The sequence below is a fragment of the Schistocerca nitens genome, chromosome 2 (genome assembly GCF_023898315.1).
Source record: "Schistocerca nitens isolate TAMUIC-IGC-003100 chromosome 2, iqSchNite1.1, whole genome shotgun sequence".
NCBI classification, from domain to species: domain Eukaryota; kingdom Metazoa; phylum Arthropoda; class Insecta; order Orthoptera; family Acrididae; genus Schistocerca; species Schistocerca nitens.
The window spans coordinates 553,861,943-553,877,182 of record NC_064615.1 but is presented as its reverse complement, the minus strand read 5'-3'; the positions used below and the strand labels follow the sequence as shown (position 1 = coordinate 553,877,182).

Sequence of the window (15,240 nt, the reverse complement as noted above, 5' to 3'; positions counted from 1 at the left end):
ATTCTTTTCTTTTGCACTTTCTCAGACCTGACTCAATGTTCCTGCAATGGAACTGTAACAGCTACTATTGCCATCTGACCAAACTCCTTCATGTACTGGCTACTTACTCCATATTTGGCATAGCACTTCAGGAAACATGGTTTACGGTAATGCATTTCCCTGCTCTAAACTACAAACCTTTCTGTACCAATCAGATTAATGTCGAGAGAGCTTCTGGTAGGATACGCCTCATACAATCTGATATCTTCAGGGAGTAGGTGCCTCTTACCACTGAACTAGAGGCCTTGGTCGTTAATGTCTATCTGTCAGTTCAGTTAACAATATGTAATGTTTATCTACTCCCAGGTGGACCTTTCCTTTATCATGAGCAGTTACCTTCCCCCTTTGTTTTACTGGGGGGCTTAAATGCCCATAATCCTCTGTGGAGCAGAGACACTAGGTCTTGCAGAGGCTGGGTACCAGAACACCACCTTTCAGAACCGGATGGCTGCCTACTCAACACTGGAGCCGCAACACATTTCAATGCAGCTCACGGAACATACTCGACTGTTGATCTTACAGTTTGCACCCCTGATTCAGTGGTTTGTCCTCGGCGATCTTTGTGACAGCAAGCATCTTCCTATCATTCTCTCCCTCTCCACTCAGACATCTGGAACATGCTCCATGTTGGTTGCTTTGGAAAGCTGACTGGCAGGCTTTCTCCTCTACAGCCACTTTTGCAGCCAGTCATGCAACGGATATTGACAGAGTGCTACAAGTTACTATTGATACTGTTATTCGTGCTGCAGCAGCGATCCCCTACTCCTCTGGCTCATCCCGATGACCGCCGGTGCCATGGTGGTCTGAAGATACAGCCTCAGCTATCAGGGAACACTGCAGAGTGCTTCAACAGAACAAACACCATCCTTACGTGGATTTAATAGCATTAAAGATACTCCAGGCAAAAGCACTGTTTGTAATAATAAAAAAAAAGAAGCAGAGGTGTTGGGAGCAATCAATATGTATCAGCCATGCGATCCCACATCCCATCAACTCTGTCGCCTATGCGGCCATCCACCACACACAGCACTTCCTGGCATGCCTTGACAATGGTAACACCTGCACTGATCCCCTGTTCTTATCAGTTGTTTTGCAGCTCACTTCGAGGAAGTGTCCGTTTGCAGTAATTACCACTCTCATTTCCTGACCTTGAAACATCTTACTGAGTGCCACCCGCTATCCTTCCATGCACATCGCTTTCTATCAAACAACACTCCTTTTAGTGAATGGGAGCTACACAGCACTTTGGCATACTGAGAGCATGAAACATATCCTTGGACTTTTTAATCATATTTGGCGGGAAGAAGAATTTCCCTCTCAATAGTGGGAAGGTATTATTATTCTTGTCCTGCAACTGGGAAAGGACTCACTTATTTTAACTAACTGCTGGCCAGTCTCTCTGTTGAATGGGCTGTGTCAGCTATACGAACGAATGGCCAACCGCCGTCGTCGTTCGTGCCACAATTCCAAAGTGGCTTTCGGACTTTCCGGTCCATCAAAGATCACTTGGTTCATCTGGAATCTGCATTGTATCACCAACATTTGATTGCTTCTTTAGTCTTGTATTCCTAGAGCTCCTCTTCAACACACTCCGTGGTCCATACCCAGTCCTGTGGTACGGATGGACCTCTTTTGTGGCGCCAAGAAGGATGCTGATCTTACACATCTCCGACAACTATTATGTTTGATCCTCTACAATTATTTTAATTCAGTATGCATCTACACAGACAGATTGAAAGTCAGCAACAGGGTTGGTTACACTTTTGCACATGCAAGGGGACACAAGACACACACGTTCCCAAGTGGCTGCAATGTATACACTGTAGAGTTGGTTGCCTCTCTCAGGCTGTGCAGTATATCAAATCCCTTGCCGAAACAAACTTTCTGATCTGTAGTGACTCCATGAGTTGCTTAAAAGGTATATTCCTGTGCTGTCCCAAAAATCTTCTGGTCACTAACATCCAGGACCTACTGGTTAACCTCTGCAGTTCTGGATAGAAGGTGACCTTCATATGGACACCAAGCCACATAGGCATTCCAGGGAATTAACGTGCTGACCGTCTAGCTAAAGGTACCACTACAGGAGATCAACTTGATGTCAGAATACCGGGCCCAGACTTACAGTTACAACTTCAACATAATATTTTGAGGCTCTGGGAATTGGAAAGGCAGGCTCGTATGATCCACAATGAGTTAACAGCAATTAAGGGGCCCACTAAGGTGTGCATACATCTTTCTAGGCATATTGGAAAGATGCCATTGTGTTGTGCTGACTATGCATTGGCTACGTGAGTCACCCATGAGTTGCTTCTGTGTCGGAAGGATCCTCCTTACAGCAGCAGCAGCAGCAGCAGCAGCAGTAGTAGTCTACTGATGATAGTGCATGTTGAGTGTGCCCTGTTGGCTGATATGTGGCACGCTCTGCACTTGCCTACCTAACTCCCTCAGATGCTTGCAGATGATGAGACAGCCACTGTCAAAGTGTCGCATTTCCGGAGGGAAAGCAGATTTTACAGTGAACTATAATAGTCCCCCACTTTCAGTGTTTGGTGTGCGTGCGTGCAGCGGGGGATTGCCGCTGTGGCAGATACCCCCCGTGCGACTGCTGGTTACTTTCTTCCTCCTTCACCTTGTTGTGCCTTTAGACCCTCTTGTGTATGATGCTGCCTGGGTTATCTCAATTTTCTTTTACCTGTCATGTTAAACAACTGTCATGCCCTTTTTTTGATTCTTTGACTGGCTTAGATAGTTGTAGCAACCAAGACTTCACTCTTTTTTTTATTTTTTTTTATTTTTTTATTTACAAAATGGAGGGTCTGATGACCTAATAATTTAGTCCCTTTAAACACACAATCACCACTACCAGCCTCTTTAGTTTTCCTTCGCAACACCATATAGCAAATGCTGTGTTTTCTTTTCCAGTTTTCCCTCGTGTGTTACTTACATACAATGTCATACTCCGGATATGCATTCTTGGAAAATATATGTTAGTTTGTTTATTTTCAAATTAAGGACTATGTTTGAGATTTTTTGTTGTCAAAGAATTATGTGTAACCCTGGGCTAGTCTGTTGCTTCTATAGTTCTTGTTTCATATGGTATGCACTACTTTGCTTCTAAGGTAGCAGAATTCCTTCTCTTTGTCTACTGTGTCCCAGATGATGATAAGTTAGTCATTAATCTCATTTCAACTGCTTCTCATTACCTAATCTTTCTTTGATTTGCTCTCAATCTATATTCTGTGTTCAGAGGAATATTTACTCCACTGAAGTGTGCAAGATCACTATTGCTGCATCTTGATCAATATGAGAACAAGTACGACCTCTGTGATATGCAGCAACAGACAGTTAAGCATCTCGGGGCTCAACAATGAGTTTTATGGTTGCTTGTTTTTGAACATGCACCAGCACAGCAGTCTTTCAAGTGGAGTCTGCAGATGTGGACTGCCACGAACACTCGGTCAGCAGAAATATTCGAAAAAAAGCCAAGTGGTAAACTGAATTTCATTGTCACATGTCACAAGAATATTGAACAGTAATTTGCAATTAAGGATTGTCACCAAAGATGGTAGCATTCATAAGAGTTGAACTTTATGATTTTGTTGACGTAATTCAATAATATGTTTCAATAAGGTGTCTAATGAACTAATAGTCATCTAAATGATGAAAAACTGCACCAGTTACTTTTTTTATGCTTAGCACCAGGTGTTTTGGAAGTTTTGTGATTTTTCAGTTGCATTTGTTTACATACAATGTTTGCATGTGTGATTTTCTGCCTGTCTTCCACTGTAGTTGTCTTTTTGAGGTTAAATAGCAGTCAGAGAATCAGATGAATGAATGATGGAATGTTTTTTATATGCTGATGTTAGAGGTAATGTTTTTGTTTTTCTACTTTGTGTATTGTATCTCTTCCATTACACAAATTATCTCTCTCTCTCTCTCTCTCTCTCTCTCTCTCTCTCACACACACACACACACACACACACACACACACACACACACACACACACCATCACTTACATTGTTTGTTTTTGTAATCATAACTTGCTATAGAGATACTGTGATAGTACTATCCCACCATGATCCTGTTGTACTTGCCCCCCTGTGGCCGTTACCAGAAACACACGGTGACTTTACAGTAAAAAAGTACAGTGGTGGTGCCTAAGGAAGACATACTGTGCTGTGAATGACAGCAAGACAGTTGTGCATGCATTATCAAGTGTTTCAGCGTGTTCTTGTGAAATATCATGATAGAAACTCACATTAGCAAATTGCCCTCACTCCCAGGTGCAACAATATCATGGTCGACTAATGTGATTTCACGAAGAGGTGTTACATTTTCTGTGGATTCATTAGATACATAACGCTGTAGTTATAATTTTTTTTTTTTTACCATTATTGACTGTTTCCATTTTTGTCGTAGATGTTGAGTAGAGTCTTTGGGGTAGTGTATATATTTACATAATTACTACAGTTATCAGATGCGGCAGAAAAATTTGAGGGAAAAAAAATGCTATCTAGTTTGTCACTATGTTTTTCAAATGTTTCTCCCATGTATAACTGTAGTAATTCCTTAAATATGTACATTACTCCATAAACTCTACACAACATCTACAACAAACATAACTGATAATTCCAGTGTCAGTTATGATGAAATCTATTTTATAATTTACAACTACATGTATCTAATGAATCCACAGAAAATGTAACATCTCTATATAAAAACCCTTTGTGAAACCATAAAACCATACTATCATAATATCTGTATAGCATGTTTTAATTATAAAAACGAACAGCGTAAGTGATGATTTGCATGTGTGAGATATTCTGTGTAATGGAGGAGCCACAATACTTGTGAGTACAAAAACAGTGAGACTACATCTAAAAACATCAGTGTATAAAAATCATTCCAGGATTCATTTGTCTGATTTTCCAACTGCAGTATAACCTCATAAAGACAACTACAATGCAAGAGAGGTATAAAATCACACATGCAGACAACACAAGAAATATTTATGTAAAACCACTTGAAAATGAGAATAAATTCTCGAAATGCTTTGTGGTAAGCATGAAAAAATAAGAAAATTGTGATGTTTTACGTTATTTGAATCATGAATGTTGCAGGCTTTCCAGAGAATCGTGTTATTGATATCCTTTCAGCCTGTGTTTTAATCCAGCTCCTGAAACTTAATTTTATTGCCCATTGTGCTTCTCAGCTAAACAGGTGGAACAGTAGAGAAGAAAGACTGCATCCAGTCCAACTTTTGATTTTGAAATCTGTCTCTCATCATTATGTAATCGTACAAGTATATTCCAGTAACTGACATTTTCCAAGTATACGTTCTCTTGTAATTTTTGAACAATTTACATGCTATTACAGGTACTGCCTGAAACTTATTTCAGAACTCAAGGTGCCTTTTGTGGTCTCATTCCTACTGCCAAACCCATATTTTCCAAAATCTAGCTTCTATTCTTCCCCCTACTATAATGATTAGGTTGCCTTCTCTTTACATAAAATAGGTGAATAGAGCTGAAACTGCCTTCTGTTTTTGTCAAAAGTTGCCGTTTCTTTGTATGTATATAAAAATCCTCAAAAATTGTGCACGGCTTCACTCAGAACATCTCTGTCACCTCTAGTATGCCCTTGTTTCCTTTTGACCTTAGAAATGTCTTAACCAGTTTAGTGTGGATTCTGTATTATGTAGCAATGCCGCATTTTTCACTTTAACAGGAGTGAAAGGTGCTCCTGATCCTTTTCAGCTATTGCTCTGCCGCCTCGCTAGGTCATCCTTTGCAACTTATAGGTGGCTTCTAGAGTCAACACAAAGACAACTTGATCCAGGACTTGCTGATAGTACTGTCTTGAAAGAACAATCTGTATAACAGTTCAGTAGTATTGCCTCATCCAATTAAAAATATAGGGCATCGTGTTACGTTATTGACAACAGATTGTCTTAAGTGCATTTTGAGTGATTTTAATAATCTGTATAGCTTGGTGGCTAAGTGAGTGCCAGACTACAAATCCAGATGTTAGCATTTCAAGTCAGTCAGTCCTAAGAATTTTTCCTGCCACTAATTATTTCTTTCCTCTTTGGCAATGATCTTTGTGTGAAACTTGCCAAAATTCACCTTAGTTTTAAGTGCATGTTAAACTGTAGCTCCACCTATAATCCATACTATCTGCAATAGAACTATGTGTAATAAAGCACTGCAGCTTTGAAAACGTTTTAATTCATGAAAGATTTAGTTTTTAGTAGTTACTGAATGTAGATCTGTAGTTTGCCATAACAATTTCTTACCCCCAGCTTTGTCATATGTTTTACGTAAGTTATGTTACATTACAGTGCCTGGTGCAAGCATTGTATGACTTCACCCCACAAGAACCAGGAGAACTGGAATTTCGTAGAGGTGATGTAATAACTGTGACGGACCGTACAGACCAGCATTGGTGGCATGGAGAAATTGGAGCACGTAGAGGCCTATTCCCAGCTACTTACGTTGCTCCGTACCATTCATAGCTGATTTTATACATACGTCTAGCCTACAGGCTATTACTCTCCTTATAGGAAAGTAATATGAACATTGTAAGTTGTGTGGAAGATGTAAACTTGCATTATTATTAATTTTATTTTATTTTCATAAGCTTTATGTTGTCATTCTAATTTCTGTCATAATTTTATATGGATTGTTAAATATTCATAAAAACCATGTGATTCCTAAATATACATTATCTCTGAAGTGGCCTTTGTAGTTGTCTGAAAGTGAGCTTTTTAATCATTGAACTAATAATCAGAAATATTCTTAACTTTCACAATCCAGAAATGTTCCTTGGCTGTTTTACATGATTAGGCACAAGAAACATACATACCGTGCTGCATTCTGCATTCCTTAAATTTTAAAATGCTGCCCTTATATTATGACATTGAAAAACTGTCATGAATCTTGTAAATTTCTGCCAGGTTTATTAAAGTATTTTGTATATTTTTCCCAGACCTATTGTATTTGTACTGGAGTACTCTGTCCAAATATTTAGGACGTTATTAATATAAATTTTAGTCTACGCGTGTATGTGTGTGTGCGTACTTTTGTATATAATTCCCTTCTGGACAGTATACATTGAACGATCATGTAAACTTGTTGATATCAGTGATACTGTAAGTGAACAGACGGCCTTAATTGTAAGTGCTTGTGTGTGTGTGTGTGTGTGTGTGTGTGTGTGTGTGTGTAAGAGAGGCAGAATAAGGTGTTAATTGACATCTACATAACTTCTGTTATAGACTGATAAATGATAAAATTGTGAACGTGCTTGTTGTACACATGTCATCCAATTGAGGCTAAGCCCAGTTCAAGTACTGTATCAGTGAAAGCAGATTGTAATGCTGTATGTTTAAGGCAGTCTCTCGTGTGAATATTTTATTTTTATCTCTTTAATGACATCCTGGTTACTCTAGTGGCAGGTGGTTGTGTTTCAAAGATTGCAGGCTTTGTTGTGTTAGCATGTGCTAGTAACTTGAGAACCTTATGTTGTTTTAATGTTTTAATTACTTTTTCATAGTGTTCCAATTGGTAAAGTGACAATTACTTTTTAAAGGAAAGTTAAATGTGTGTGGAATATTTTATGTTATATAAGTGACTGCAATGCAAAGGACACATCACTATGCAGTATACATACTTCATATTGCCCTATAGATTTTAACATCATACAGTTTTTTTTAGCAACCCAGCCCTAAAGCTCTTTTTTGTTTTCAGGTAACTTGCCTTTATCCCTAATTTGAAGCAGTAGTTTATTGTATCTTTTGTACACAGGATTTAATATGCAGTTCTCCACCAACTTTCCTACACTCATTTAAATTACTGAAGCTCTTGATAATTCTCATTATTTTCATGTGTTGGATTTCACACACTTTTATGTTCTGATTGTTTTTTTATGATTTCCTTCTCCCTCCTTCTGCTGAGACTTAGTATATAAATCTTATATTGTACACTGTGATACTTTTTCTAGCCATTCCACTGCATCATCCTGGCAGCAGTGTAAATGAGTAGCAGTTCTTCTTTTCAGAGAAATTAAAAGTTATTTTATTTTATTTCCTGGGATAAATCAGTGTCTTGTGTTGCCCCATCATTGTAAATTGTGTAGAGAATCTCTTGTATCTCAGTTTCCTCTGCATTGTTACTTACCTTGTGAAGAGACCTTGTTAGGAATATCTTTTGTATACAATTCATCATGCTCATTAGTTTGCACAATTTTCAGTTGTTATTTTAGTTGAACGATACGGGATTTATGTACAATGCCTACACCAGAGTCCTTGTAAGTGCAATATATGTTGTTTCAAAGCAATCTTGTTACAACTGGTGTGGTTTAATATTCAAAAATGTTACATACTACCTGCAAGGTAGAAGATACAATTCACCGTGGTAAAACAACTTATTATGGACACTTTAGTGCAGTTCTCTCATTAGCTGGTTTATTTTAAGTAATCAGTATTATTAGAGTTGATGATACAAAACTGAAATATTGATACATTAGAAGAAGGTCAGGTCTGACAGAATAAGCTTAACTAGCAACTCATTTAAGTAACAAACTTGTGCAACATTTTCCAAATTGGCAGTTAATGAAACTTTATGGCTTCCAAAATTCTCACCAAATGGAAAATTGTAGTAATATTGGTAATTTAAAAGAAAATACATCAATTTCTTCTTTATGACTGATAACAGTTTTTAAATTTATTCTCTAAAATGTTGGATCTGAATACAATCCAATAACATTATGTGCAGTGCTGCAGGTAAAATCACACATTTTGTTTTTTAAGACCTCACTTGTGGTGATTGTCTCTAAACTAGGTTCTGATTTCACACTGAAATATGTTCCACACCCTTCACTGGAGCTATTTCATGAATACTTTCAGTGTATTGCTATGTCAAAGCAAAGTGTTTGAGGGTTCAATATATGAAAGGGGTAAATTGCTACTCACTGTAAAGATACAATGTTAAGTTGCAGACAGGGGCAACGAAAAGACTGTTACACATTTAGCTTTTGGCCAAAGCCTTCTTTAGAATAGACCCTAGACTGCTGTCTGTGGCTGCTGTAGCCAGAATGTGTAGAAGTCTTTTCATTGTGCATGTCTGCAACTCATCAGGTTGTTGTTACAGTGAGCAGCACTGTAACCTTTTCATGATGGTTGATATTCCAACCTTAACTTTCCATTGTTTGAGGAGTCAATATAGTTAATCCCAAGGACAAATACAAGTTACAGACAAAAAGAAATACCACTTCGTGGACTGTGTTTATTTATATTGAGAGTTTCATTTAATTTGATTTAATTTTTTAGTAGTGCTAAGCCACTGAGAAAATGATTTCAGTCTAAACTTAATTTCAATATTTGTATTGTAGGAATGTGTTTGTTTTATGAGAGAATAATACACTGTTTCTTGGTATCCTATTAATTACAGCAAATTTTGTTAGATTAATACCCATTTGAACACCTTTCATATTATTCAGTCTGTAGTTGAATCTGCTTTCAGTCTTCATTTGCCTGTAAATGTATAATTTCTAGTTTTGGCAGTTAAATTTAGTATTTGTTTTAAACTGATTTGTAAAAGTAAATACTTTGGCTACACTTTATATGTACATAATGTATTGTATGATATTCAACAACAAACAAAACTGGTCATACAGTGGATATATTCATAGCCGATATTTTATTCTCTTGGGTGATAGGCTTGGGAGAAAATTATACCTACAATTCTCCCATGAGTCCCAGAAGACCACATGTTGCCAAGAAACAAAGGAAAATGTTTCTGATAATTGTGTGATGTTATTTTATTAATGTAGAATCATGGGCACATTTCTTGCTTTTGCTAACACTGATAACAAAAACCTATGAGTGCCATGTACCAGCAGAAGTCAAACAAGAACGTTAAAAACCAATATTTTTGTACTGATGTACAAGAAATTCATTATTTTTTACTGTTTTCCATTGTATTCGGGATAAGTTCTCCAGTGTATATAAAATGCTTGAATTACTTACAAAATGTGCTTAACAGTAGCTTATGTTTACATTGGCATACTTTGTGATCAGAACTGCTCCTTCCAGTTACTCTTTGAGTAGCCTAAATATGGAATCACTGGTGGTGATGTGTAATGAGTATTGCGGATACAAAAAGACTTGGTGATTGCAATTAATTAATGGGAAATACAAGGCCTTACTTGTTGCAAAACTACTTTTTCAGAAAGTAATTGAAATTTTGTTTGAGGCCAAAGATGGACATTTATGAAATCCGAATAATGGTGTAGGTGTAACCATTCAGCACTAGTACTTGAAGTACGTGCCTTGACCATATTCATAAAATTTCAGCATAATAATCACTGAAGACAATGGTTTTATATTTTGAAAAGGAGTAACACCATATTTCCCTTGGTTGGTGGATGTGAAAAAGGGGGAATCCACTTTTCTCCAGTTTTCACTGAGTTGTATTTTTGAGAATGTGATTGATAGAATGCATATCTGAAATTGATCATGCATCTTTACACTGGTGTAATGAAGACATTTGCATGTCAGTGCTCTATTGACACCTTTGGACAGCGATATAATTAAACACTGTGAACTTAAATAATAATTACATGATATTTTGAATTTTTATTACAAGCTTGAAACTTTTTCTTGTGTGAATAAATCTCAGCAAATTGTATTTTCAGTAAAGTTTTATTCATTGCTGCAAGTGAAATTTATTGGGATCTACTTAGGATATGGAATAATCAAGAGTATAGGTCTAAAATTGTTTTATTTCTGTATTAATGACCAGAATAGCTTTCTTTTATTTGTGCTCATTAATCCTACTGTCACTAGTTACTGTCACTGCCAATATGTGGATGAACAAACACAAAATTCATATATAGTGGCTCAAGTTAATGTATCAGTGATAATTTTTACACATTATTTGAAGGTGGTGGTGACATCAATTGAGAAAAATGGGCATGCACTGTGAACAAGTGTATATCTGTAAGACTATGGTTTCTTTAAGTGAATTTTTTAATAATCACAACAATAATTGTTGTAGTGAATGTAAAACTCAAAAATATTTCAACTGCAACAGTTCTGAAGTACATCCAGACGCTATTCTAGAAAACCCTTACTAAATACTTCTATCTATCTCTTATTCTCTGTAATCTGTTAATTGATTACTAATGTAGCATTGAGACTTTTACACACACTAATGCCCTAAATTTATTAAACAATTTCAACAAAAACTGATCTAATATATAAAAACAGTAAAATAAATTTATTAAAAGCAACAACAACAGCGTGTCAAATTCTTATATTTCATGTTGCAGCTGTAGTTGACAAATTTATGTGACAAGTTCAAACTGTATGCCAGGTCAGGGTATGTATCAAGATCCCTGCCTATTGTCAACACAGTGTTGCCAGTTATTCCACCCACAAACCTCTTGCACACTTACTCAGAGTTCCAACTTGTCACAGTCTCCTCCCCTAAAGTTACCCTATGATCCTGTGTGACTAGAACATTCAAAACAAATGATGTTGCAGTAGTAGTTTAGCTTTCACATAGCACTATGTATTTCATTTCCAAATGCACTGTGGGCTTAGACTTAACGGTATTTATGAACTTGATGTATCAAAAATTTTAACTTCTGTGAAGCTGTGCATATGTGAACAGAAGCTGTATCACAATACCAGTGAGCTTTTTTTGGTACTACAAACTGCCTGTCTTCATTTCAGGAGTCTTGTGACTGAAAATCATAATGTACAACTCTCACCCTGAACACTTAATAATATGATAGTGGTTATTATTCCTGTCTATTTGATATAATAAAAGAAACTGGCCTACAAATGTATCTTCATTTACCACCATAAACTCACAGAAGAGGGCATGCTGTAGGTCTTTGATTCCTCAGAAGTAAATAGAAAGAACTTTTGCAGCATCTACTGAACCAATGTCATTAATGCTTTTAGATAAACCTCAAAATACTTGACCCAGCATTAAGTACATGGCAGTTAATGCTGCTTCTCTATTTTTGTGTATTAAATTCTATACAATTGTTGCAAGTGATCAGATTTACCATTATCATAATTAACAAGCTGTAATGCTTGCAGTGAAATAAAAATTATTGTTTTAACTTAAAGCACAAGTGGAAAACTTAGGAGTTTATTAATCTCATGTGACTGCACCACATAGTGAAGGAACAGGTGTAAAATACATATATGATTCCTAAGACTGAGTGTAGTCCTTGATGGCCTCAGTGGCTTGCTTTCTTATGTGAGAGTTGAACCAGCTGGCATGGAAAGTGCCCATTTCCTCATAAGTATCATAGATTGCAATGTGTTTGTGAGCTTATGAACGACTTGTCTTTTTCTAATAAATGACAGTGGCTTCAAATGTGCATTGCATAACTGAAGAGATTTTTATGTTGTTTGTTTATGCAGTCTTGGGAGAGAGAATGGTGCCATTACTGTTTCCTTTGCTTAAGGCTTTTTTTTTCCAACATTAATGGATGCAAATACTCCAGATGAATATCAATAAGTTAATTTGAAATGAGCAGGTATTTAATTTTCTGCTCTTAGGCAAGGTGTCTTATGTTAATTGTAACAGCAAATAAGAGATTACTTTAGACTTTTAACGGCTTAATACTGGAATAACATGCTTGCTTGTAATTGCTGTGGCCTATGTTACCTAATTCATCTAAGTGTAGTTTATTAAAAATTTGACTGAATGGTTATAACCTTTTTGTGAGTTTATACTGTACAACTTCTTTTTGCTTGGAGTGTATCTCATTATGTTTATTACATAATTGTTATTTCTCATAGTTGTATAAAGTGTTTTAGCTATTTATATATTTTTCATTGTGGCAGTATTGTTGTTTCACTTTTAAAATAATTACAGTGTAACATTTTCTCGCATTAATTCAAACTATTCTTTGTGCTTGTTACACTGAGTTCTTTTTAGCCATGCGAGATCTACATTTAACTGATCACTGCTGAAATGTTATTTTTATGTCATACTTGTACAGAAAGGTATGAAGTGGTGAGTGTTTTATTGTTAAACATGGTTATGTCAGTTGAAAAACATAAAATTTTGGTCACTGCTATATAAAATACTACTTCTAGTTTTGAGCCATATGAGGAATGTACAAGTGGTTTTCTGTGCTGCAGATAAGTATTGCTGATTTGAAGCAGTTTTGGCATGTGAGACATCATTTTTTAACATAAATGTCATCTTGATTAAGTGGTGTGTTGAACCGATTTGTTGACTGAGAGAAAATAAAAAAAAATCAACTGGTGCTTCCTGTTATCAAGAGCTATGTGAACTGATTTTTAATCTGTTGCAGTTGTGTAGGTGACGGGTACATTATAATGCTGCAAAAATTCATTTGCATTTAATAAATTTCTCTTTTGTGTATGTTCTTTACACGCACACACACTGCTACTAATGTCAGACAGTATTGTTTATGATGTTAGTACCACAGTTTACAGTGTTCCTGAACCAGAATACGCATTTCTTTTACTATAGTAATTTCTGTCAAATTTATTGTTTATGTTCACAGCTTTCTCGTAACTGGCGCAAAGTTAATATGGTTGAATGTGTGTACCTCCTAATTTGCAATAAAACTGAATGCATTTATGATTAGTTTAACTATATGTGTACAATTGATCCCTCATTACCATTCATTCTGTCTTGTCTTTTACTTTATCACCGTATCTTCTCCTACTCCAGCCAGTCTCTCAGAGATCATCTTGCCCCCCTCCCCCTTTCTCCCTGTGACAGATTAAAGCTGCATGCTGGATCAGGTCTCTTAACGCAAAACCTTGCTTTCCTTGGACAATTGTCTTATCAACTGAGCTATGTAGGCACAAATCACAACTTGCCTTCACAGCTTCGCTTCTGTCTGTACCTCATCTCCTACTATCCAGACTTTACAGAAGCTCTCCTGCTGGAAGAAAGGTCTGGCAACGCAATTTTAATCTGCTAGGAAGATTCAGAACAGCATACACTCGGCTACAGAAAGCATCCTTTGTTCTTATTTTGCATTACGCAAGTTTCGATGAGTTCATCATATTTATTCAAATATTTATCGTTACTTGCTGGGGGGGGGGGGGGTCACAAGCATAGTACAATAATTATTTCCCACAGTGTTGTTGTTGTTGTTGTTGTTTCTGTAGGGAATTTCAGTTGGCACACAACTAAATATATGACTATATATCTGAAGTAAAGAAAGCTTAATGCATGTGAAAAATTACTATTCTTGGTAAACAAAAAATTCCGAACTAAACAATCCCTGAAAAAAGTTCAATATTCATGAGAGTTACTCAGGAAGTGACAGCAGAGAATTATAAAAGCTACAGGAGGACACTGGGGAAAGGGTATGAAATCTTGATAAGTGCCATAAAATTAATGTCAGATAGCTCACATAATTTGGTGGCTTCTGTCTGTAGAAAAAACTGCTGGTGGGTTATGTTTTAGGATTCACCATCAAGTATGTTGTACTTTTGCTAATTTCACCCAGTGACATTTATGTATGGGAAACACATTAATTCATATGCATAAAAGAAATAGGATTTACATAAACGCTTGGAAGCACAAAAATAGTGTCTTTTGAATGATATACATTGAAATAGGTATCAATGTAGGAGGAAAATGGTGATTGGTTCAATCATATGCTAAAGAAAACCTGGAAGATGAAGAATGACATTGTTGTGTGGATCTGTAGCATTAATATCCTTGAAGAGTGAGGAAAGAATTGTTGGTCTTTGTTTGCAAATGATACATGGATGAACAAATCATTGTGTCATAAAGGTATCAAGTTTGCCTTACTGGATTATCTAACTATAAGTAACTTGTGGGATGATGGGCACTAAAGAAGATATCACATACAGAAGGACAGAGATGGTTTCTTAATAGGGCACAGTCCTAATAAGCACAGTGAAAAAAAAACTGACCTTCAGAAGGCATCATACTAATATGGTGTAACATCACCTCTGGCCTTGGTGATGGCCTCGGTTCAATGGGGAAGACTGATTGAAAGGTTCTTCAGGTATGTTATATCCAGATGAAGCACTGACTGATGATTAGATTCCATAGAGCTATCACTGAGTTCTGTTAAGTATTATTATTATGTTTCACCCAATATTCCAAATAGACCCTGACACTCTTTGTGTGCTTAAGATTGGGTGATTTAGCAGAACAAAT

General features: G+C 36.5%; 1 protein-coding gene across 1 annotated transcript in view; it reads left to right on the top strand.

Annotated features, from left to right (window-relative positions):
* Nucleotides 1-13,686, top strand: part of LOC126236578 (growth factor receptor-bound protein 2) — a 62,345-nt gene extending 48,659 nt beyond the window's left edge. Inside the window, exon 5 of the mRNA XM_049945991.1 lies at nucleotides 6,381-13,686. Coding sequence (XP_049801948.1) covers nucleotides 6,381-6,554 — 174 coding nt within the window. The 3' untranslated portion in view covers nucleotides 6,555-13,686. The remainder of the gene's footprint in view (nucleotides 1-6,380) is intronic.
* Nucleotides 13,687-15,240: the final 1,554 nt, after the last annotated feature.